Raw genomic sequence first — 25,580 nt, forward strand, 5'->3', positions numbered from 1 at the left:
CCCCCCCCCCCGCCTGAAACTATGCCCCGCGGGAGTTTTTTTTTTTTTTTTTTTTTGCTTTCTTTTCCTCCCGCATGTGCCGCCGTTGCACTGCCACTTTTTTTCACTTAATATCGTAAAATCCAACCCAACAAGCGTTTTCTAACTAAATGAACGCAGGCGCTGCGGTTAGTTACGTATATTTTGCCTCAAATGTACCTGGAGTTTTCTTTTCACTATAAACAAGGGGGAGATGTATGACAAGCACCAATGGTTCACGAGTTTCAAACGGTTATGACTACATAAACCGCTTGGTTTTCGAAGCCTCTGTGGGACGCCACTACGACGGGATGCTGCTACAACGGTAAGCCGGGCTCTACATGGGTCCATTATCTCGCTGCACCGCCTGATTCCGGCAGTCGCTTGACATCTCAGAACGTTACGCGCTAGAGAGAGCTAGAACGACAAGGCCTTAAAGTGCTCTGCACTTAAAATGCACACAACTCGTTCTTGAGTACAAGTGCACGGGACAACGCACTGTGTACACGAAAAGAAGAAAAAATAAAGCAGGCTACATAGGAATATAATATTAATTGTACGAAAAGAAAAAAATAAAGCAGGTTACACACGAATATAATTAGGATCCATCTTGAACCTGTGCACAAACTATACCAACTAATAACTAAAGTGCAACTTCATTACAACAGAGCTGCTTACAGAGCTGCCAGTTCGCGATCTTTGGTTCGTATTCTTATCTCTGCCATTGGTTAAACTTGTTTACTGCAGATTCTGTTACAGCATACATTCGGATATAACAGGCTAGATTAAAAGGTTAGCAAATTATTTTTGCACCTCTACAGGGGACTTTACAAATGCAAGCTTTTCGTTTCATACATTTGCAGTGATTGTGTTTCTAATTTACCATGGTGATCAAATGAAAGCAATTTGAAACAACTCAAATAATTGTGAATTGGCAGTATTGAAACTTTTTGCTTGACAAAAACTAGCCCTGTGAAGTGCACGCAGTCACACACTTGCAGTATGCGTATGATGTCCTGGCAGTCAGATGATAGGATTTAAAATTTAACAATAAAATCACAATAGACCAGATGTTTATAGAAGAATGTTACAATTATTAAAAGAAAAGAAAATGTAAGGCCTCATATGATATAGCTGTCTAGATCTCTAGATGGCTAATTAAACATAGATGCACCATTCATTTCTTCAGCCATACTTCATCAAAATACATCGCAGGTAAAAAGCCTGTGCCATCGCATCAATGAGCCTGCACCATTTTGAGAACCGCTTCCGACTGGCTAAAATGCCCACAAATGCTTTTTTTCAACACGTGCTTATGGAATGTGGAGGGATGTCTAACTCAGTGTTTCGTAACACTTTTGAAGGCGTCGTTTATAACAACTTACAGAGGGCCTATCCGCTTCTGGAAAAACAAAGCCACCCAACAATGAAGTACAAGGTACAAAACAAAGTGAACTCACCCCCAAGCAAGTCAACCTGAACTCAGGTAAACCTTTGTGGCCATTTTCCACACAAAAAATGAGAAAGGCCACAATTCTAACCAAACTTGGTACTGATATGCATGCAAAGAAGCAAAATAAATTTAAATAATTATAGATTAGGCATGTTTTGCAATACATTATCAATGCATTCTAATTACAGCTGTGTGAATACTTTACAATTCAATTTTGAATCAAATATTGATCGATCGAGTACCTCAATTCGAAGCTCACATCTCAATACTTGAACTACATAACAATTACAAACAACAAATATCGATACTCTCCTCAGCCCTTTCTGCAAATATAATCTGTTATATCTAGCTGACACTGTCTCGCGCTAACCCCCCTTTTGTGGTGGTGGTGGTGGTGGTGGTGGTGGTGATGTTTATTGACAAGTGGACCTAGCCTTGCGTGGTATGCCGGCAATTGCTCACCTGATCAGCAACTTTTTACCGCTATGCGCGGGAATTCACCATGATTCGCTGAGGCTTGTGACCCTTAAAAATTGCAGGATCAAACGAAAGAAAAACTACCACGTTCACACAGCTTTTAAACCACGGAGGAGAATGTGCTTCTTGATCAACACAGAGGCTTTTGCGGGAGACGATGCAGAACGCAAAAGAGGGCCTATTGCAGAGGAAATGTACTTCAGTAGAATGCATTGTTGGGCTAGTTTTTCAACAAATATGAACCAACTTGCCTAACAGTGCATTCTTGATCAAGTTTCCGTTGTTCGGCCAACACTGTCCCACAGTTGACATTCACTAGCAAGCAAAGGCAGTGCCATGTCCCAGTCAAACAGGGAAAAGACGTGACAGGTGTTGTATTCTATGATGTCAAGAGGTCAACTAGCCCCTCAGATTGCTTTGAAGAAAAAAGGCAGCCAGGGCCCAGTTCACTACAGCAACACCTCAGCTGCGCCCACATACTTATCTTGAATAAGGCGTTTTGCGGGATATCAGCACCACAAAACCTCAACCAGGGATGTGACCATTGTGCTCTATACAAGCTGTAAGACCACATGCCTTGCTTCAAAGCTGTACAAAACTGGCGTGGCGCTGGAAAATAGACTCCCCCTGAGCAGCTCTTTCTTAGTTATTGGTTTATCAGTTGAGGTGTGAATTCAATGCCACAAAAACCACAGGGGCCACGAGATAAACAAACAAGCCTGAAATAGTGCCTTGTTCCATTTGGCGATGTTTCGTTTATGGTTTATGTGCAACTGCAACAAAATGTTGCTTCAAAATTGCCAAATGAAATGCCTGCTATCAGCCACAATCCATTCATTCATGTGAAAAAAAGAAAAGCCGAAATGTGACCAAGCAAATACAAATAAAGACGAATGAAATAAGGAACGAAAGAAAAAAGAGAAAGAAAAGAACAGCCCATACAGGGGTATACAGTGTAGACCATTTATAACGTAACCGCTTATAGTGTGTGACCACATATAATACAGGTTTTTGTGACCACCCGTTTGCCTCCCATAGAACTCACTGCATAAGCATAGCACTTAAAACACGCTTGGCCGAAGCACAATACTGTTTATAGTGCGTTTTTTTTGGTGGGTCTGCTGATCAACCAGCGCAGCTTGGACATCGTTTTAGGGTCATGAGAAAGAAAAAAAAAAAAAGACTGAATCAGACATCTGATGCAGTGCACACTCCCTGCTCTCCTCTAGCTTCAACAACCAAAAGAAAAAAATTGGCAACCTCCTCAAAAGATAGCGAGCCCCCCCCCCTCTTGTGCGGTAAGTTGTTTCTATTAAAACGTTAGGCAGATAAGAAACCGCCCTGCCCCTTTTTGAACATCTGGAGATAGCGAGCCGCAACGCCCAAGGTTTCCACTACCAGTACGTTGTGCTGATAAGCAACCCCCTTTGGCATCGCAAGCACAAGGCGGGAGAAAAAAAAAAAGAATCTGCTTGCTTTCTTATAACATTGTTTCGCTAACATAAGCCCGGCTTTTTCCCTCGTTGCGGCATCCCTTCTTCTAGACGATAAGAAACGCAGATCCTTCAGAACATAAAAACAAAGTATAACATCCGCACTCGCAGTTTGAAAGCAGTCTGATGTGGAAAAAAAAAGACGAAATAAAGACCGTGCCTCTGCTTTTACGTAGTGTTCAGTTGAGTGATAATAAACAAAGAATGATTAAAAGGTAGGCTGCGATGTGGTTGAATTCCCGCATGTTTTGTTTGTAGCGCAGTACTGCTTATAGTGCGGATTTTCGCGGCTCCCGATGCATACGTTATAAGCAGTCTACACTGTACCTACGAATAATATACAGTAATCCCTCGTTAACTCGAAGTAGTAAAAACCGGGAAAAATTTCGAGACAAGCGGTATTTCGAGTTAAGCAGAACGCCGAAAATGATTGCCCAGGTCACTGTAAAAGAAAAGCCAGTGCTGCCAGGAAAAGCTCCACTGCACGAGAGAGCTACCGTAGTAAAGGCACAAGAATTCTCAGAGAAAAAAAATTCCTTGATTAACGCGACTTTTCTCTCCAACGTCAGAGATTTGCACTGCTTTGGGCGGGACATCTTGGTCGATATTCGGAAGCGTCCGTAGCACAGACCACTCACTACTCAGCAAAACTGAACTCAAGATGCGTCGCGCACAGATCGCGGGGAAAACAAAGAATACCAGCTCGCACATGCAAGGGCTAGGTGGCGAACTGACGGGGGCACGCTGCACACGCCGCCCCACCGCGCATAAGTCGCGCGCAGGTGCGCACACGTGATCACTCCCACAGTTGCTTGATAAGGCGGATAGAAAACGGCTGCGTCCGCGGGAATTTCAAATTCGCCCTTCACGACCGCGTTTGGCATTATAGTAAGAGCTAAGCGTTCGCACGGAGCCCTCGTTTTTCCTGTTGGGAGTGGACTTTGCCTTCTGCCCTCCCGGTCAAGAGTTCCGATATATCCGCTGTCCCCTCCGAAAAACGTTTCGAGATAAGAGGGGGCAAATACATATACAGTTAAACCTCGTTATAACGAAATTGAAGGGGCGCCGCGATTTGCTCGTTATAGCCAATATTTCGTTATAGACGTAGCCGACATTTACTCCAAATATTATGCATTGTAGTTACCTAAAACAAAAAGCGGGAGAAATAGCATCTTGCTGCACGGCGATAGTTAGTAAAGTAAACACATTCCGGAGGTAAAAAGGAAAAGTCACGAACCTACTTTATTGCAGTTCAAAACTCGTATTTCAAACAGACTTGGCTACGAAGAAGTCCGTAATTGGACATTGATAATTGAACATTGATGCACCTTCCCGATGCGAGCGATGGCTCCCTCAGCTGCGGCCGCTACGTTCACGCCATCTTTGCTGCCCTCGTGCGCGCCGAAGTAGCGACGCAGCACGTCCACCGCATCTAGTGCCTCCGACGCCGTCCTTAGCGCTTCTTTTCAAGCCATGTGCAACAGCGCTGACGATGGACTCTCGGGTTCTCACGATGGTGGACAGCGTACTCGTCCACACGTCAAAGTCTCTTGCCACCTTACCACGGAGTGCACCTTACCTTCCTTCGCGCCCGATGCGACGGCTTTTATCATAGCCGTCTTCTGTTCAAGCGTTATAGTCTTTCGCTTTCGCTTCCCGCCTGTCGCACTGGCGTTGTCGGAATCACGCCGGCAGTACGATAAAAGATAAGGCTGAAGACTGACAAAACCTACGCACACACAGCTACGCAGCGACGTCAGCGATACGAACAAGGGAAGAAGGGGGGGGGAAGGAGAGGAAGGTGCCGCAACCGTGCGTGCCGTGTGCATTGGGGTTCTTCTCGGGCTCACTGCGGATAGTCCGCGGATTCCCCGAAGCCATAGGGATACGTGGGAAAATCGAACGTCAGACTGCTTCTCGGGGAGCCCGCGGTGAGTCCGACACTGTAAATCGAAGGGCCCCATTGTCTGCATGCCGTGCGCAGCGAGAGGAGGGTGGGGGCTTCGCGGGCGCAGCGTACGCACGGCGCGCCAGCCAGCTTCGCGCGCGTGGCTGGAGTTTTGAACTGCTAATACAGTTGCCGCGTCACGCACTGTTTCAAATCCGCGTTGCGCACTGTTGTAAAATTAGCTCAAAATTTGATTTCTCAACGAAATTTGTTCGTTATATCCCGTAACGGGGAAATTTTACCTCGTTAAAACGAGGTTTTAAATACATTGGTTTCTATGGGGACTTTCAAGGGGAATTACGATTTGCTCGTTATATCCATTATTTCGTTATAGCCCGTCTCGTTATAACGAGGTTTAACTGTAGCACCTATGGGAGGTTAATGCACGGCGAAAAAAAGGTTCGACTTAATTTAACCGAGATTTCGAGATATGCGAGTTCGAGTTAACGAGGGTTTGCTGTATCTACAAATTCTATGGGTTAAAAAAGGAAAAACATTTTTTGGCACTTTTAACCCGGAAAGTGCATGTACGGAGAGACATAGGTTTATACTTAGGAAATTTATTTGAATGATAAGTAAAAACTCTGCCATAAAATGGTCTGTTAAATATTAGAATTTCTTGCTACTATTTAGTGTCGCTTGATTCAATTATAAATAAAGCTAGGCCCGTTTTGTCACACAAAAGCACGGAAACATTTAGAGTTTGAAAAATGCAGTTGACTCTAGGTAGACTTCAATGAAAGTTCAACTTCTTCGCTTTCCGACCGTGGAATTAAATTTCTCATTTAAAGTTGAAGTCAACCCTTTTTGTAGGTGTAGTCCAGCAAGGATTTACTGAACCACCACCTCACAAACATCCCATATCTTCATAACTCGCTTCCCGTCATTCAACAACAGGAAACTCAAGACTACCAAGTTGTCAAGCCTTCAAAGCACTGTGGTCAGTTTTACACTAAGGTCCACCACAGGCATGAGTCAGTCCATAGGGATGACGTCTTGAGCACAAAAAGTCTGACTCCGAGAAAAGAGCCAACAAAGGAGATGGGCAGGCAGGCAGACATCGGAAAAACAAATAGGAAAGAAAACAAGAAGCGCACAAAGGGTGGTTGCGTTTGTCTGTTGTTACACAGCCCAACCGCCCAGTCAAATGAGGCCCACGCAAAAGGAGGAGGGGCTAGAAGAGGTGGTAAGCCAGGCAGCAACCACAGAGAGCAGCACAGGCAGTGTAGGGAGGCAGAAGGGAGAGAGAGCAGGCGGGTGCAATCAGGTGCAAGCAACAGCAGAGGCTGGCTGGCCACAAGTGCACTACAGGGAGGACAGGTAGCAGTCACCAGGACCCTCTGGGAAGAGGCAGAGAGGCAGAGAGGGGGGGGAAGACACAAGGGCACCAAACCAACGTTAGTAGGAAGCATCGTCGAGAACTGCTAGGTCATACCTATCATATGGCTGAGCAGACTACAAAAAGGGAGTTTTTGATGCGAATTAACGCCATACCACAACCTAAGTGGGTAAGAAATTGAGATTTAGAAGATGTGACTCCACCAAAAATAATTAATTAAATAAATAATAATAAAAAACATTATTATTATTTTTTGAAATCTTTCAATGTACCTTTGTGATTTGAGCTCTTTATCGACTCGTTTTTGTGTTCCTTCACTGCCCATTGTACTTTTGTTGCGGTACTCATAACTATGCCGTATTGCTACGCTTTTTCAGTTATTTTGCTACCAGTAATTTACTGTCGTCATTCAGTGCTGTATTATGATCAATTGTCATGTTGACGTAAGCACAGCCCCAAGCGTAAACTGCCGCCCAATTATAGCCACCTGCAAACATTTGCTGCTTTTCATTCACTCATTCTGGTTGCTATAGAAATTTTCCTGTTGGGCTAACTTTTGGGTGGGTAACACAAAGGACTGAGCGCACCCTTCACCCGTCACACCCCGTATTGAAGTTTGGGGCACAGCCCCCTCCAAAAAGCAGCTGTTCTTGCCAGCCTGTACGCATCCACGAGTAGACGGGGGGGGTGGGGGGGGGAGAGAGAGAGAGAGAGAGAGAGAGACTGCTGCTGCATACCCAGCTGTCGACGCAGCTGCTCGGCCTCGTGCGTGAGCGTGCGCTCGATCTGCTGCTTGCAGTTGAGCTCCGAGCTGGCCTGGTCGCGGAGGAACAGGATCTGCCCGCGCAGGTTCTCCTCCAGGCTCTCCTTGTCCAGCTGCACCTTGATCAGGTCCTCCTGCAGCTGCAGGCACTGGAAGCGCAGCTCCTGGGCGGAGGAGGAAGTGTCCCTTTCGGTCAGTGGGGCTCAAACGAGGGACACCGACAACAGTAACCATGCAAAGCAGCAAGAGGGAGAGGATTGCCCGGGGTCTTGCAACCAGTCATGGGCACGTTACCGAAAAAAAGTAACAGTGTTACAGTTACAGTTACCTAACCCAAAAAAGTAACTCTGTTACACTTACAGATACGATTTTTCCAACAGTAACTAGTTACAGTTACAGTTACGGCAAAAAAGTAACGTCGTTACTTTTCCGTTACTGTATAAAACTAAGTAATAGCTAAAAAGATTTGGCTTATTTAATAAAAACGTACGAAGGCATGAAGGTAGAAAAAATTACACCTAGTAAAGCCTACATGAGGGGAACCTAAAGTGATGCACTCTCATGCCCAAACCAACAATCATTGTGTACGCCTCATTTTTTTTATTACGGAAGTTTTGCTATCCATCATAAGGGTCTTCATTTTTTTTGTTGCTACACTCTCGCTCCAAAAAAATTAATTTGCAAACATCATTGTAGCATAAGTAGTTGTTTTTCAAAGTTGGAATCAGAAAGGCCGAACTTATACTATACAGAGCTGGTGGACGACCCAGCCGAAACAATCTTTCAATGTAAACTTAATTTATTTTCGCCTACAATGCCGTCGCTTGACCGCCCCACGTAGTGAGAGAGAATGGGAAAAAGGAGGCGGAGGTGGCGGATAGAGGGAAGGCCCTTGGAGGAAAGGGGAAACGGACGTGGAAGTACATCGGTTGTCGAGGTGTTTTGAAAGCGCTTCGTTAACTTTTATTTCGTACTTGTGGTCGGAGACGGGGACAAATTTGAGCCGTTGCCGAAGCGACGTTTGTCCGCGGGCCCTCGGAGTCGTTCTCCCGCCCCAACCCCCAGCCACCCCCATCCCCGTAATGAGACAAGATATTTCCAAAGGGAATAGAAACTGAAATGAACGCCTGTTTTCGCCCTCCTCCCCCTCACCCCTATCCTCACAAAGGCGGATTTTGCCGTCTCGACCGGAAAACACTGCTTTCACAATACCAGCCTTCCTCAGCAATCACGTCACCGATCCCAGGAACCCCTCCCTTCGTTTGCTTTGAGGCGTAGGGCGAACAAAGCTCGCCTAAGTATTCCTTGCACCCAACCTTCAGGAGCAGATGTAGCTACTCCTGAAGGTTGAACGTTCGAACCTTCTCTTGAACGTTTGAACCTACTCTTGAACGTTTCGGCCACAGGCCTCGAAACGAAGTCGCGAGGCTTTCCAAGAACATTTCTTCGTGCAATGGCAGTGTGGTCAGACGTCTGCCGGCCAAGATGCTGGCTGGTGTGAGGGCGGCCGGGCGCCACCATTGTTGGGGTCGTCGTATGTGCGGAGGGGCGTGAAATTTATTACTTCCTCGACCTCGTTCGAGCACTGTTGACAGCTCTATGAAGCCTCTAGACCAGGGGTACCAAACGCGTGGTCCCAAATACGGCCAGGGGACTCGCACAATAGTCGCAAGCAACTTCGACTTGTGAATCGAACACTCTAGAGTGCGCTTAGGGCTGGATGAGCGCAAGGCCGCCGAGAGACTCCCCGCGGCGTTTTATGACCCTGCAAACGGGGCTTCACGTCGCTAATGAGAAAGAGATGCCCTGACAGGAGTTTACCAGGCTTCCTCGAAAGTGCAGAGGTTTCAGTGCGTTGTGCGGCGTTTGTGGGTGTTTGTTTTCCTGTTCGCCTTTGTATTCCTTTTCGCCTTTGTTTTCCTGTTCACTGCACTCCAGATGTGGCGAAAATGGTGCAGCCGCGCATCGGACTATAGGTTCTAAGCGCATCCACGTGCGCTTAGGCGCGTGTCCCAGGGTATGGGTGAGAGCGATGTCGCGCTGCTGAGGAAAATACTGCAGCTTAGAAACTTCGAGCCCTTAGTGGACCGCGTGGAACACCACGCACACGTGCACGCCTAAAAATTTCTAGTCCAGATCTTTTTCACCCATGCAAAGGGAGTGAGCTGGCATAGATGAAGTAGACGAAGGTTCCGCGGAGGAAAGGCCGAAAAAGTGAAACGCGCAAACTGTACAACGGTCGTTAATGAGTGTTGCTGTTGGAAATTTTTTTTTATAGAAATAAAGTAACTGTAACGATATTTACAGTTACAGTTACTCCACATAAAGTAACAGTGTTACAGTTACAAGTTCCTCTAACTTAAATGTAACTAGTTACAGTTACAAGTTACTGAAAAAAAGTAACTAGTTACCGGTAACGCGTTACTAGTAACTAGTTACTTCCCAAGACTGGTTGCAACATACCCAAGCAGAGGGTGGTACACATCAGCTCATCCAATGCATTGATACTACCTTGTGCAGTGGTTGCAGAAAGCGTGTATTGTAATCGACAGTTCCAGGTGGAGTAAATTTGGCTTTCATGGAGCCTAGGTGCTAGCAAATGTATGTGACAGTAGCTCTGTGGGCCGGCTAGGCCTTCCCAGTGGTTAACACCAAACTCGCGACAATTGGGTAAAGCTGCCTGGCAGAGTAGTTTTTGAGAGAGGACATTTAGGTGTGCACATTCCTCCATCCTTGCCTCAAGAGAAGTTGGAAGCAGAAAAAATCTGTGTTGTAATGTGCACATGGCTTTTGTGACCACGAAAAAGAAAAAGTGATAAAAGTTTTCTTCACAGGACAAGCCGTTTGCAGGTGCAAGGACTCCATTTACTATTGCGCTAGGATAGCTCTCAATACCCTCGAGTTGCAACATACTGTGGCCATTGATTGATTGTGGGGTTTAACGCGCCAACGCTACACAGGCAATGAGGCGCGCCGTAGTGGAGGGCTCCGGATTAATTTTGACCACGTGGGGTATTTAACGTGCACCAAAATCTCAAACACACGGGTGTTTTTTGCTTTTTGCCTCCATCAGAAAAGCAGCCCTCGTGGCTGGGAATTGAACTCGCATCCTCTTGCTCAGCAGCACAATGCCTTAGCTTAGCCACTGAGCCACCGCAGCGGTTGTACTGTGGCCAAACCGTGCATTGGGGCGCCCTCCCGAGCTGTCACAGAAACTTCAAAGAACAAAAAGTCTGAGGACACCTAAGCACCTTTTGAGCATTCTTATGAATGCAACATAAACGTCCAAGGCCCGAGACACATTTCTTCTTCATTGCGTTGTCAAAGACCTTTGTAATTTTGACACTTGAGAAGCTTGGCTTTGCAATCCATCCGAACGCCTTCAAATGGCTAGGATGTCTCTTGTACGCATTGCGCTGCTGCTCCTTCCCGCTGCCACACAATGGGAGAGTTAACAATGGCGGATTTCACTGCTTGTGTGTTTTCCTTTTTGACCGTGTTTTTTCCTTCCCTTTACCTGTCGTGCACTGGCATGGACAGCCACCTTTCACTATTGAAGAGTTTAAGCTTGCACTATAGAATGCCTTGTGCTACGGAACATTTTGTGCTACGGAATGCTTTGCAAGAATCATTTTTCTGTCCCAGCACCAACACCAGGAGCTGGCTGTTTTGCTCAATGGGCCATTTTTCACTTTCACACACACGCAAAAGAAAAAGTTTAGTGAGATTCTGTCACAAAGCGGCAAGCCTATCACCCGTAAAAAAGAAGCCCACTGCATCATATGCTATGTCAGCTGCGCTTTCTTTGAAGAGTTGAAACTTGGGCTGCTAGTCACAACTTTTGAAAGAGGAAGCGACAGCACATCGGATGTGACGAAAAGCAAGTGTTTGTCTCCTTCTCTTCCTGTCCCATGTGACGCGCAGTCACTTTTCCTTCAAAATGCTTTTTCTCAATTGCTGGGGCAAAGTATGAGCAAGCTGGCCCTCCCCATTGCCCCCAGTGCTGCAAATAGTGTCTGAACCTCCTGTGGAAATATCACGTGGTTTGGATGAGTCACGCAAAAAAGAGGAGGTGAAAGGACTGATGTAGGCGCAGCACGTGCAAAGCTTTTGGTGCTTTTTGTGAACCTGGAGGAACCACCCTCTCGCTGATATGGGCGCTCGTTTCCCCCCTCCCCCCCAACCTTGATTGATTTGATTGATCTTAGGGTTTAACATGCCAAAGCAGCGCAGGCAACGAGGCGGGCCGTAGTTGAGGGCTCCGGATTGATCTTGACCACCTGGGGATCTTTAACAAGCGCTGAAATCTCGTTCATACGGGCGTTTTTGCTTTCCGCCTCCATCAGAACAGCAGCCACCGTGGCTGGGAATTGAACCCGCGTCCTTGTGCTCAGCAGCACAACATTTTAGCCACTGAGCCACCGCTCCCCCCACCCTGCTGACCTCGAGCGAGTCGGGCAGGTTGATGGGCTGGTCCTGGAGCTGCCGGGCCTTGGCCACGTACCGGCCCAGCAGCTGCTGGTTCTCGCTGGACAGCCGCAGGGACTCGTCCCGCAGCGAGACCAGCTGCGCCTGCAGCCGCCCCACCTCTGCCTGCGCCCACTGCGACACCTCTGCGTGTGCCCGCTGGGCCTCTGCAAGGGACACTTCCGCCGCAGAAAGCCGAGACTGCAGCTCCGACACCTGCAGCAAGGGTGGGCGTTCCAAGGGGACGGTACACGTTTTTTGAAGACGATAGTCCTTCTTGGTCCCCTTAAACTCACAAATTTTGGTCTCTCTGACTGCGACTCGATTCAGCCACCCGGCCAAAACGGAACAGGAGCTGCGCAATAGTCTTATATACTCACAGCCAGATCTAAATGTCTGTCCGGTGTTAATGTTCATACTTGTCAACATTGTTGGACAAGAACAAGACATTACGCAAATATAAGGCAGAAAATCAATACACGAGTGATATTTGCAGTACTCCTTTACCAAAAAATTCTCGGATGCTTGGTTTTTGCAATGGCAAATGAAATACTACATCAACGGCAGAAAATCGTCGCCTGCTGTTGCCCGTGGTACTATAGCTCCTGGCAGCATTTAAAGGAGCCATGAAGAGAAAACACAAGTTTGGTTCATTAAAAAGATTGCCTCGTTAGAATCATACTGACACCACTTTTAACGTAAACTTCGCTCAAATAAGCTACATAATTAGGAAAAAAGGGAATGGCCATGCGACCCACTAGCTCATTTCCCGCAACAGAACCTATGATGTCACATGGGACAGCTCTGCGATTGGCGGAGGGCGGCAAAAGCAAACGCAAATTAGGCAGAGTTTATAAGCTTGCTGAACGAGCTGTTTGGACTTAAATTTAGGGCACATTCTTTTTAAAGCCGTAAGAATGGTGGGACAAACAGTGTAAGTTACGAATGCACATGTAAGCATAGAAGTACCGATGCGTAATGCTGTTGGTACTGCGCGCACTATGCTTGTTTAGCTGCACAGAACTGCGGAGCTTTGGGGTCGTCTCAGACGATACTGGCCGATTGATTGACGCTACGGTGTCTTACGTGATCATATTTGTTGAGCGAGCACTATGTTTCATGCAACGATTTTCTCCCAGAACAAAAACAAGTTAGGTTAAAGAAGGTCAAAAACAAACCAAAGGCACAAAACGGCATGCCACGGTATGGTGGCGCCATCTGGGTTTAACGTAAACAAACGCGTGAGCACCTCGATGCCAACGCTGCCGTACAGGGTGGAGACACCCTTTGAACGGTCCCGTGCCGCTGCAATTGGTCAACGTGCTCAACGAGTCGTTCTTTTCGTTTCCCACGTGACTGAGCAAAGCGAAACAGATAAGTTGATTTAAACTTCGCCAGTTAACCGCGTTGCGCCGATAACTTTGCATCGGCGGCGAGCGAGCGACCCAAAATGGCGGCGCCAGCGTATACGTGTCTCCACCCTGTACGGCGGATGGGTGAATCAAGGAACCCTAGGCTGCAGGGCGGTCTGTGATGTCATTGCGGACCACAAAAACACACGATTTAGCAGGAAAATCGAACTTTTAACTTAAATTGATTAATTTCTCAGTGAACAAAGCGTCGTTTGCATTCGGACAAGCGCTGGGGGCACTATAAAACATTAAATCTTTCGAATAACACAAAGTTGTATTTTGTCTTCATGGCTCCTTTAAGAAATCAAACAGCAACGAAAGGTTCCACTGGACAGGATGCACGTTCTGCTTGGAACGCTCGTGGAGTACGGCAACGTGGTTCTATAGACGCCGTAGTAGGTTGCCTCGATTCACGCATGTCCCCGCCGTACGGCAGCACTGGCATCGAGGCACCCAACTCGAAGCAGTGGAACGCGGTAAATTTAAACTGACTTGATCAATCCTCTAGTGTGTTATCTTGGGAGGACCAAGACAGGAGAGGAACAGCGTAAGTGGTGAGCAAGAAAGAGAAGGGAGGCATTTAGGCGGCAGGGGCGCCGGTCGGCTATCGCCTTTCGTCGACATTCGCAACGAAAGGAGCAGATACGTGGCCATTTTTTTTCTCTCGGTTTCTCCTCAGTTCATCCTCCCCTCCCTCATAAAGAGCACGGACCTGCTGTTGCACGTCGGTGGCCGAGTCGGCAAAGCGCTGCTCCAGCTGCTGCCGGTGGTCGCGCTCATGGGCCAGGTCTTGGCGCGCCGTGGACAGCTCCTTGGCGTGCCGCTCCAGCTGCTGCTGCACCTGCTGCAGCTGCAACTCGTAGTTGCTGCACATCTCACACGGCTGGCACAGCCGTTCCCGCAGCCGGCCCAGCTGCACACAGCACAACAGCAGGGGACGTTGCCTCTCCCTTCCACAAGGGTGCAACCCCCGTGACAGGAGGCATCGCTTACCTCTTCTTCGAGTAGCCTCCACTCCTTGTCGCTGACCACTCGCTTGCCCACGCCCAGGCCGTCATCGTACTCGGCTCGGGCCGTTTCCATCAAGGACCTCCGCGCTTCCATCTCTGGTGTGGCATCTGCAATGAGGGGGACAAGGAACCAATGGCCCAGTTCTTTCCATACCGCATTTAGGGCGTGCCTTGTCATTTACCACATAGCTTTAGGACTGCGGTGACATCCTCTGTTAACTCACAGAAACAATTTTTTTAATCCAGTGGGAAAGCAATGAGACGTGCTTGAAAAATATGGCCACCCAGGCGAACACAGTAAGTTTGCAGCTGCTTTCCATGGTGTACCCAATGGCGGCAGGTCTGACAGCGATGACGTCAACTTTGGTTTGGCATCAACCTGAACATTTTAAATGCAGAGCATTTTAGTAACTCACGATGTCACCCGCGTTGGCGTCCGTAGTCCGCATCACTACGTAGTCCGCACCCTACACTATATAAAGAAATAATACCTTCCGGCGCCAGGTTTCGATCCCACGACTCTGCGGGCGGAACGCAAGGTACACGGCACTTTACCGACTGCTCCACGGAGCCGACACAGAATGGAAGGTTACGCACGCGCCTTATATCCTTGACTCATTCAACCGTCGGCCACAGGTGCGACCTCTCCCCCGCGTCCTCCTCGCCTTCTCTCCGCTCGCAACACCCTCTCTCGCCGCGTTCGGTTCGCGTTCATGTGGTGGCGCGATTTCGGCGCTATAACCCTCTCTCGCAAAGGGCATTGGATTGGATTCGATTCGATTCGATTGGATTGGCTTGGCTTGGATTTGGATTGGGTTGGATTAAAGTGGATTGTGTTGGATTGTGTTGCGTCATAGCCGCGCCATGTTGCGTCGTAGCCTCTCCACGTTGCGTAATAGCCGCGGCAGGGGGTTCACGGCACGTTTCACGTTTCACCATCGACTTCATCGACAATGTCTACGCTGGAAGACAACAATTACAACAACAACAACCAATACGTAATCCATAAGACTGGCAGGCACGCCCCCCGCGGAAATGCTCTGCATTTGATCGTGCCCCTCGCGAGGGGGATGTTTTCAGAGGTGTTTGTTTGTTTTTGCTTCGTGGTCAGGATTGTTTAGCTGCCTAATCTCTCACACACTGTGTTTACCGTCACTACCAACGCATCAGCAACACAATGTGCCCAACCTGACCTGTGCTAGCCATCAAAGCAAGCATCCACGCTTTCGCCCTTTTTGTTCCTTTCATTTGCACACACTTAAGTGCAAGCTCATATAGCCTAGTACTTATGGTATTTTACTTAGCCTTGCTTCCCCCCCACACTCCCACCGCATAACAATGCAGATGCATTTCATACCAGGAAATCCCCCTTCAGTTTCTTTTGAGACCTCTTTCTGTAGCACTCACTGCCTAGTGAAGAATGATTGATTGATAGATTGATTGTAAGGTTTAATGCGCCGACGCAATGCAGGCGATGAGGCGCGCCGTAGTGGAGGGCTCCAGATTAATTTTGAACACCTGGGGATCTTTAACGTGCGCCGAAAGCTCGTACACACGGGCGTTTTTGCTTTCTGCCTCCACCAGGAAAGTGGCCGCCGCAGCCGGGAATCAAACCCGCGACCTCGTCCTCAGCAGCGCAACGTTTTAGCCACTGAGCCACCGCGGCGGGTCCTACTGAAGAATGCAGCTGATACAGTGGAATCTCGGTGATACGAATTCGGTTGATACGAATTTCGTTGTGATACGAATTTTCAAAATTCCCCGGCCAAAATGCATTGTACGCAATGTAAAAAAATTCGGATGATCCGTTCGCATTTATCACCCGGTGCGGGTGATACGAACACGCGAGCCGCGAGCAGATGACTGCGGCGTGGACGGGAGGCGGGAGTGTTTGTGCGGCCGTGTGGCCTTGGTCGCACGCAGGCACAAAATCATTAAGCGTGAACTGGATGGAGCGTTTTCTGCTCACGAAAACGCGCCGCGCAAGCCACAGGCGCGCTGACGCCACCGCGAATACCACCCGCATGCGGCGCACGGCGCGGTAAGCCGCGGCAACATGGCGGCGTCAACGGCCGCGAAGTAGGGCGGGTGGCTCGACCGACCGCTTCTGACCACTCTTTAAAGAACAAAAGAAGTTGCTTATGAATTAAGGGAGCTGATGAGTCCGAAAACGACACTGTAAAGCATCGTCCGCGCGGCTAGGGAAATCGCCTATCAAATATCCGCCACCGTGGTAAGCCTAAACATCTCCGGCGGAGCCAGCGGGCTGTCCGGATCAAACTGCCGCCATGAAGAGCGTGCCTCCCCGTTGGCGCAAGTCAGCAGGCTCCTCCCACTGCCGCGCGCGTCGCGCGTCATTTTACGAGCGAGGTAAAATCTGTCATGGGGGCGAAATCGTCAGCGCGGGCGTCAAAAGAACGCGCGCGCAAACGCCGACGCACCCGAATGGCATGCGGTTCAGGCTTGAGTTCGTGTGCGCGCGTCGCGTCGGCGATGAGGGCGCGTTCTTTTGACGCCCGCGCTGACGATTCAGCCCGGCACCCAGGCGCCAGCCTCTGCCTCGGTTACCGCTAACTGCATTGGGAGGAGCCTCACGACTTGCGCCAATAGGGAGACGCGCGCCTCATTGTGATTGCGGCAATTTCGGAGCGCTAGCAGCAGCTGGCTGGGCCACCTCCGCGGTGGATATTTGGCGTAGATGACAATTTATAGTGCTTCTCCCATACTGTCAGCTCCTTTCCCGCATGAGCAATTTAATTTACACATTGAGCTCCGTTTTAACAAAAGGTTAGAAGCGGTTGCTGAAGCTACCTGCACCTCTTCGCGGCAAGAGCCGACGCCATATTGCCGCCGCCTGTCGCATGCGCAGCACATTTCCATTTTTTCTCGTTTTCTGATGATACGAATTTTCGGGTGATACGAATATTTTTGCCGCCCCTTGAGATTCGTATGATCGAGATTCCACTGTAATTACAATAAGGCATGGAACATCAAGACAAGAACTTCAGCTGCTTTTCATGACCAAGACAACCTGTGCACTCACCAGAGAGCGCGCTCAGCTGATCCCCTGTCAGTCCAGCTCCAGCAGCGGAGGTGGCAGCAAAGTCGCCCAGCGACCGTGTGTCCTCGGTCCCTTGCCCAACCGCGAGGTACTCGTCCGTTGCAGAGGGCAGGTCCGAGCTTGACAGGGACCGTCGATGGATCTGCCTAGGCAGCAACCGAGACGGCTTGACGGTATCCAAGTCCGCCGGAGAGCTCCGCATACGCTGCGTACCGTCAAGGAAACCCCATCAAGAAATCAATGCCTGCCATACCATTCCACTGAAAGTTTGTCAACAGTGGCTGCGAACACGACTGATCCAAAACTTTAGTGAACAAATGTGAGTGCATTAAAAAGTTCTCGTTGGCATATTTATTGGCATACTCTCGTTACAATACTCCAGCACAAAATGGCACTGCAAAGGGCAGTGGCTGCAAGTGATTTCAAACACAACACAGTCCTTGCAGTACAACAATGCCTGCTTGCCCAATGTCAATCATGGCGTTTTCAAGCATTTTCAAGTGGACTACTTCCCTGCTCCAGCTGTTGCTGGAGCAGGGAAGCAGTCCGATTTTGTGAATGAGGAGTAAGTGCACTGGATACCATGGAACTTGAAATGAAAAATACAAATACTTGTCGAAAGGCTTTCACAGACAAACACTGAAGGCAAAGTATTACTGCATGCAACTCCACATTAATTAATTAGTAGTATAATTGGTCAAGCTCCTTACAGGGTACCCAGTGCTCTCCCCAGCAATTTATGAGAGGTGGCCATTTTGAGAACAGAAGGGGAAGAGGGGGGGATTTCAAATTTTCATCCCAAATATTGACTAACCCTGGTCAAATACCGGGCATTGTGGGGCTGCCGCGTAGTTAAAAGTGACAGCTCTTAAACAAATTAAGGAAGTGATAGGTGCAAGCACTGACTCCTATGTTTGCATGCAGCTGGCCCTCTGGGACTTCAAAGCCACTTGTTCAGACTACTTTTCACACAACCAGGTAGTGGGAGATGCGGCCAGCTGCCGTTGCTCTCGCACAGTGGCCAGGTTTAGTCCCTCGGGTTTGAATTTCAAATGGGTCAGCCGGAGTAGTGGGTGACCTACCAAAGGTAGTGGGCGGTGAAGCGGAGCAGTGGGCCGCATTTCCGCTGCCGCCCACTCTGAGGAGAACCTTGAGGGTACCTGTAGCACATTATTAAACCCACCTCGGAGCTTTGAATTTGAATTGAATATTGACTGCATAAATAATGCAACTTGAAGTTTGAATTCCTAAATTCCTAATTTTCAATTTCGCAAAAAACTTCGACCATTCGAAGTTTTTTGAATATTTCAAAAACTTAAGTACTTTTTTGAAAGCAAACGGGAACTTGCGTAAGCCTAGTGTGAGAAATGTTTTCGATGTTTTTGTTAGCTTCTCGCCTATAACTGTACCACGACCCCCGACACCCTACTGTATGGCCAGGCTCACCTCACTTGCTGACCTGCCCACTAGACTGCTGGCCTTGGAGAACAGGCGGTGCTCCAAGGCAGCAAACCTGGGCCCAGGCCTGGGGCTGCTCGAGGGCAGGGGGGAGACAGAATGCAGGGCCTCCTGCAGCTCCGGCTCCTGCACCGAGCAGGGGACTAGCTTTCCCCGGCCTGCACCTGCGAGGGGAGAACCTGTGTTCAGAACAGGGCACTCTGCAGGCACCACGTGCAAGCCAGAGACAATGCGAGCACGTGTTCGAGCCAGAAGTCTCGCCCCTGGATTAGAAAGAGCATTCTCGCAGCTCCCTGTCACTGCATCGAGCAAAACTTCAGCATCAGTCGGTTCTATACTCGGGGACAACTTTCTGTGGCAATAGAGAGAAAGCTATGGGGGGAGGGGAAAGGGGGAGCTAACTGCTTTGTGTTAGTGCGCCAAAGTAGTTCCCAATAAATTGGTTTTGGTTTCAGTTTTGGTGTGACAGATACGCATTTTATACAGTTCATGTATTCAGAAGGGCTCCGCAGTTGAGTGCACTGAACCACAATCACCAAGCATGCAGGCGTATTGGTGTCTCCTTCTCCACGCCTTGTTTGTAAACACAAGCCAACGGTTTCACTGGAGAACTCGGACCGACCGTGAACTATACCACCCAACCCTCTATCATTCAGAAGTGAAGTGAATTTTGTCAACACTGCAGTTTTGACTGTGTGCACTGATTTGTAAACTCTTCTGGAGCTCAAAACTGGGAAGCACCACCGACATGTGCAGCATACTCAAATAGCATGGGCACAGTATACCGAAACAGCCGTACGCACACATACTTACGCATCCGCTCGCTTATGCTGGCAAACTGGTTAACCAACTGGATTGCGGAAACAATGGAAAGTCCCGGTAGTATCAGTCTCACTTGGGCGCACACTTTGCAAACCACTTGCTTCATTTGTTTTGACAGCTTTTACTTCTCAAGCTTCTTAAAAATCCCACGCAGAGAATGAAATGGCGAGCTGCCGCAAGGTGCCGAAGGCCGTCGGCGAGAACGCCTTGTTTTTTTTCGGAAGGGAACTGTTGCAACGCCAGTGGCGACAGTCGCAACCAAAAAAATCCGAAAATCTAAAAAATAATGCTCTCCGGTTCATATATTCTGGCTAGTAATTTAGCTAAATTATCAATCCAAGGCTAAAACATAAGAACTACCGTATTTACTCGCGTAATGATCGCGCTTTATTTTTCCAAAAATAGGATGCAAATTTAGGGGTGCGTTTATTACGCGAGGTAAATTTTTTGTGAAAACAGTTTCAGAGCAGAAAACGCAAGTAAGTTGCAGGTAGGGATTTTTACGATAGTTCTTATGAACATAATAAGCATAATAAACAAAAACATAAAAAAAAACTCCTCGTACCATGCCAGCCGTGTGGCAAAGGGACGCCAAATACAGTGTGTTCATGAATTTCGGTAAGCGCCAGAACGAGTATGCTGTGAGGTGAGAACAGGTCGAACAATAACCGGCTGCTGCTTTCACAGTGCGGGACACCAAAACAGACACGGCTGCCGACGCAGCAAGCTGAGTGCATGTTTTTGTGCATTTAGCGAGAGTTTCTTTCGCAGCAATAATGAACCTATGTTTGCCAATATCGCTAATATCGGCAAGTCTGCGGCAACAACCTAGCCCTGTCCGCTTTGGAAGAGGAGGAAACATAGGTAAGCACGACCATCGTCAGCTAGATGGCACACATACGACATATGGCTGCGGCAAGTTCAGGGTGCGATCATTGCGCGGGAAATAAAAAAAAGTCGTATTTTGACGACGAACTTCAGGGGTGCAATCATTACGCGAGTGCGCTCATTATGCGAGTAAATACGCTACATATTTTTGAATTGCTTAGGTTACAAGCCAGCGACGTGGTTCAGCTCTGCAGCCTTGGCTGCATTGCCACAGACAGTTGTCCCCGAGTATAGGTGAGCCATGGATAGTCTACCCAGAAGCAGTGAGAACAGAGTGAGGAGCGGATGATCTACCAGCTGCCTTCTCGGTTTACTGGAGATTCGAAAATGGTAACTGAGCAGCATGTACACAGACACAGTTCCTGCAGATAGATAACAAATGGAATGCGGCTACTGTAAACAAAGATTTCCCGGCATACCTGTCAGCGAATCGAAGCTGCAGACTCAGAATTGATGAATACTTTAACAGGATAGGGAAAACAGAACGGAATATAAAATAGGATAGGTAACAGGATAGAAAACAGAAAACAATAACAGTGGCCGTGTGTGCCGCCTGCCCAACTGTTGAACAGCAAGTTCATTCACATTGTGCCTAAAACTTCCTTCCATTCTCGTTTAAAACGTCGCATTTCTGCTTGTTATTAGCCTCGTGTGTAAGAAACCGCGAGGATGCACACACCTTGTACTGTCACTGCCTTTGGCGGGATGCATCCCCCTCCCCGCAAGAATCTTTGAAAAAGGCACAAAAAAGAAAATACACGGACGAATGTTTCAAGACAAACAAACATCCCTCAGCCTTCATCCGTGTGTCTTTTTTCTTTTGCGCCTTTTCAGAGACGAGCGTAAACCGCCTTGCACAGCGCCCTGTTTTGATGCCCGGAGGAGGCGTGTGTACCGGCAGCGTTGGCCTCCTCGTCCTTGCGCGTGCGTGCCAGGAGCCTCTGCTGGTCCTTGGTGAGCACGGCCTGCAGGCGCGCCAGGTCACGCACGTGCGCCTGCTGGGCCTCCAGGAAGTGGTCGTTGGCCCGCTGCCACGTCTGCTTCAGGCTGCGGTGGTCCTTCTTCTCCCGCTCCAGCAGCTGGCACACTGCACCGCACGGGCAGTGAGCGACACGCTATAGATGGTATCCACTGAAAAGCTTAGCTGTCAATTTCTTCGCTTGGCAACACTGGAAATGGCCACAGACATGGCCAAAGTGCCATGGACATGGCACGGCTTCTGTGGTGTGCACCCGCACACCACAAAAAAGAGAGAGAGAAAAAAATAAATAAATAACCGGCGTGCGTCTCTGCTTTGTTTCAACCCAATTCTTGAGGGTGGTGTCAACAAAGATGTTATTAATCACAGTCACATTGGAGTTGCGGCATTACTTTGCGTTTGGTGGGGTGGAGTTTGGAACGTCCAACAAACATCATGTGCTTAGCACTGACAGGTACCGCCATCCCGCGGTTCCCGACGTAACCAGTAACGGCGCATTCCCATGGTTGCCTGCATGCTTGCCTCGCCAGTGTACACAAGCTAAACATTGGAGCACGGATCTCATCACCCCACATGCAGAAACCACCCTGTTGCACTGTGAGAAACTCCCGGAAAAAAGAGTGGATGTTCGAATGGAAGGTATGCCAACCAGATCCCCCAGCAGTATCATACCACCTGTGGGAAACATGAGACTGCAGCCAGTTAAACACTCCCACTCACTGATCATTGTCCTTCGCTTAATTAATTTCCAACCATAAAAATACCTAATTTAGCAAAAAACAAGCGGCTTTTGATTCGGTAACAGAATCAACAAGTAGGCAGCTTGTGCTAGGCGTTGGAGTACAGCATTAAGCATCACGTGAGTGCCACTCTGTAACTCCTGCAGAGAGGTGCTGCATAACATGGTATGTAATGTCACTGACTTAGCTTGTGATTTTGTTTACATGAGAAAATTAAGGGGGAAAAGCAGAGGCTGAATGGGAATGTCAGGACAGGATGGCACTTGACACAGGAGTGCTTCCAATAAATAAGTGACAGCGACACAGGCAGGGAGCAAAGTGCCAATGAACCACTAGCACTTTATTGCCTCCCCTTTCAAACAAACATGAGAACACATAATTCTGTGTTCAGAGCACTAGGAGCGAGGTCATGAGAACCTTACTCTTTCCAATCTACTTTTCAACCACTACAGTGGCATCGGGCATTACGGGTTAGATTCCGAGAGTCACAGGACGGGGTGAGCGAGCGAGCGGGCTCACCTTCCTGGAACTGCTTCTTGAGCTGGTCCATCTCATCCTGCAGGACTGTCTTCTGGGTGTTGAGAACCGCCACGTACATCTCGAGGTCACTGCGCGATGCCTTCTCGGCCTGCAGGCCCTTGCACAGGCTGTTCAGCTGCAACACGCACACACACACACACATCATGCAAGGTTGGAACAGTCCCTAATACACACACACTCCCGTTTTACTCAATTAACACAGAAGAAAAAATTTCCCCGCATTTCTCCGAGGGGAAGAATGTGAAAGTGCGAATGCAGGAGTTGAATTTGCGCGGTTCTGTAATGTTCGCGAAAGAGAGATCACACACACACACACAACTACAAAGAAAGAAAGATGCATTTATTCACTGACACCTATTTGTGTTGTCATTGTACTTCATTGCTAGAGCGGATCTCAGCTTTGAAATGTCGTGTCAGTACTCCTTTAAGCGGGTGCATTAGCCCTTCTCACGCCCGATTCCTGGCCAATCCCCCACGTGGGTATGTGCCATGCACAGACACCTATTTGTGTTGTCGTTGTACTTGATTGCTAGAGCGGATCTCAGCTTTGAAATTTCGTGTCAGTACTCCTTTAAGCGGGTGCATTAGCCCTTCTCACGCCCGATTCCTGGCCAATCCCCCACGTGGGTATGTGCCATGTCAGCGGCCAGGCAGCGCGCGCCCATCTCCCCCCGTTGCCAAGGAAGACGAGGAGATTCCTGGCCAATCTCCCATGTTGGTATGTGCCATCTCCCCCCGTTGCCAAGGAAGACGAGGAGCGCGCGCACCCGCAGCTGTTGCTATGTGGACGGACGGCAGTCAACGGAATTCAGGGTCGCTTATAAAGTGCATTCGCACTTAAAAAAAACAGCTACAGCGCGAATAGAAACAAGGACACAGAAAGACGACGGGACGAGCAATGACCGTGATTGCAATTAGTGTAACTAGGATCGAAGGGTGCGAGGTTAAACAAGAAAAAGAGCCCGATGAACTAGGAATAAAGCTTAAGAAAGTTGTGGGGATCCGCTTGATCCCCTTTCCTCCTCCCGCGAGCGCGATGTTCGAACGAGCGCGCTTTCCCGCGCACGTGACGTCGCCTCGCGGGCCGACGCGCCGGCGGGCACCGACTGCCCTGCCGCCGCTGTCGCTCCTCCTCGCCCGGGAACCTGCCTCCTCTCCCCCTCTCCTTATAAGCACGACGCGCGCGCTTCGCGCTCTCTCTTGCTTTTGCTCTGGGCTCTTGCTCCGGCTCTGGCCCCATGGATAGGGGAGATGGGGGAATGGAGGAGATGGGAGTCGGATACCGGGGCGCTCCTTGTCCCCGGCTGGCTCGTCTCCTCCCCGCCGCGCCGGCCGGTCGGGCGCTGTTTGGCCCTGATCGGACGCGCAGGGTAGGCCTCTGGTCACCTTGCGAGCGGCCCGCGTGCAACCTCGGCCATGGTCGCCTGTTTGGGCGACGCCGTAGGACGCGCGTCGTTACAGTGTAGTTCTTAACCCGGTCTTGGCGTTATTATGCACTGTACGACACGGCCAATAAACCCCATGGTTCGTCCTGGCCCTTTGGAGCCTGTCGTCGCCTGTGTCGGTGAGTCGAACCCGTCGCGGCGTCTCCCTTGTGGACGCCGCGGACCTCTCTGGGGCATTTTGGATGGGTCATTTCCGGGCGAAGGGGGAACACCCTGAACCCCACTTAGCCCGCAGGGGACCAACGAGCCCACTTTGGCGCTCGACGTCTCGAACGAAGCTAGCCGGGGTCGTTTGTTATCCCGTAGCTAGACCCAGTATGCCCACATTGGCGCCCAACACGGTATCGACACTGCGCGACGGAGCAGGCCCCTGGCCTTAGTCCCTGTGCGATTTACTGTGAGGTGAGCGGTTCGGCTTCCGAGCACGACGCTTCGGCGAACGTGCTCCCGCCGCTCACCGCTGTCCGCGAACCGAGGCAATTATTGCCCGACCCGCGCCAGCATCTCCTGTGTTCTGTACGACTCAACGTAGTGGCGATCCTGAGCCTGCGAACTTGACGTACGATATGAACCTGGAGCAGAGCCATACGCTCGCTACGTCGGAAACGAGAACACCTTTTGCTCGGACGACGTTAGCCTGCGGCCAATGTATCTCCACGACAAACGGCTTTTGTGGCCAAGTTTGCGTTTCGCCAAGGAGCCCCTTGCGCCTCGTCGGGGAGCCTCCTGCTCCGACGACGATAACGCGCATTCGTCCTACCGAGTGCATCATCGCACACGCGGACGCCAAGGCCCTGTCGCGAAAGAGCGCATTTTGCTCCCACGACACGGCCGGGACCGCATAGCACATCCCCGCGCATGCATTGTACGACGCTTTGTTGTCGATCTTGCCGACGCGCGTGAGATGCAGTGCGCTGAGTCCACAGCTAGGCCCACTGGGGAGCACTCTGTTTCCCAGGCATAGCTCGCTTTACGATCTCGTGTTTCCAAAGCACGGCGGCCCGCTCGCCGCGTAGTGCTACGGACTACTTAGAGATCGGGCCACACGTTCTGAACGAGTTTGACCGTTTCGTCGACAAAAGTTCGTTCGTAGTGGAGACGGACCACGTGGCATTCAGCTGGCTTAAGCGGTACGCGAACCACGCGTGCTGGCCATATAAGCTGCGCCCGTGAAAACGTCACCGCGCGCAATGGGAGCGGTAGCACCACGTGGTGGCGGACACATTACGTGAGCCCCCGTGGCCGCTTGAATGTTCCTAACGCGCCT

The 25,580-nt window shown here is 49.5% G+C and overlaps 1 protein-coding gene across 2 annotated transcripts in view; it reads right to left on the minus strand.

The window, feature by feature from the left end:
- The window catches only part of LOC144173151 (rab GTPase-binding effector protein 1-like), a 61,948-nt gene that overhangs the window by 17,193 nt on the left and 19,175 nt on the right, over positions 1 to 25,580 (minus strand). The window contains exons 6-14 of one of the 2 annotated variants that reach the window (XM_077701660.1): positions 22,848 to 22,983; positions 21,505 to 21,696; positions 18,888 to 19,078; positions 17,424 to 17,646; positions 14,364 to 14,488; positions 14,083 to 14,283; positions 11,935 to 12,174; positions 7,466 to 7,655; positions 5,313 to 5,384 (exon numbers count right to left, since the gene is read on the minus strand). In XM_077701660.1, the coding sequence (XP_077557786.1) occupies positions 5,347 to 5,384; positions 7,466 to 7,655; positions 11,935 to 12,174; positions 14,083 to 14,283; positions 14,364 to 14,488; positions 17,424 to 17,646; positions 18,888 to 19,078; positions 21,505 to 21,696; positions 22,848 to 22,983 (1,536 nt within the window). In that variant the 3' untranslated portion in view covers positions 5,313 to 5,346. Of the gene's footprint in view, positions 1 to 5,312; positions 5,385 to 7,465; positions 7,656 to 11,934; positions 12,175 to 14,082; positions 14,284 to 14,363; positions 14,489 to 17,423; positions 17,647 to 18,887; positions 19,079 to 21,504; positions 21,697 to 22,847; positions 22,984 to 25,580 lie in introns of those variants that run through there. The other variant, XM_077701661.1, reaches the window with a different exon arrangement.

The sequence above is a fragment of the Haemaphysalis longicornis genome, unplaced genomic scaffold, assembly GCF_048455015.1.
Source record: "Haemaphysalis longicornis isolate Haplotype H1 unplaced genomic scaffold, Haemaphysalis longicornis Haplotype H1 scaffold_295, whole genome shotgun sequence".
Lineage (NCBI taxonomy): Eukaryota > Metazoa > Arthropoda > Arachnida > Ixodida > Ixodidae > Haemaphysalis > Haemaphysalis longicornis.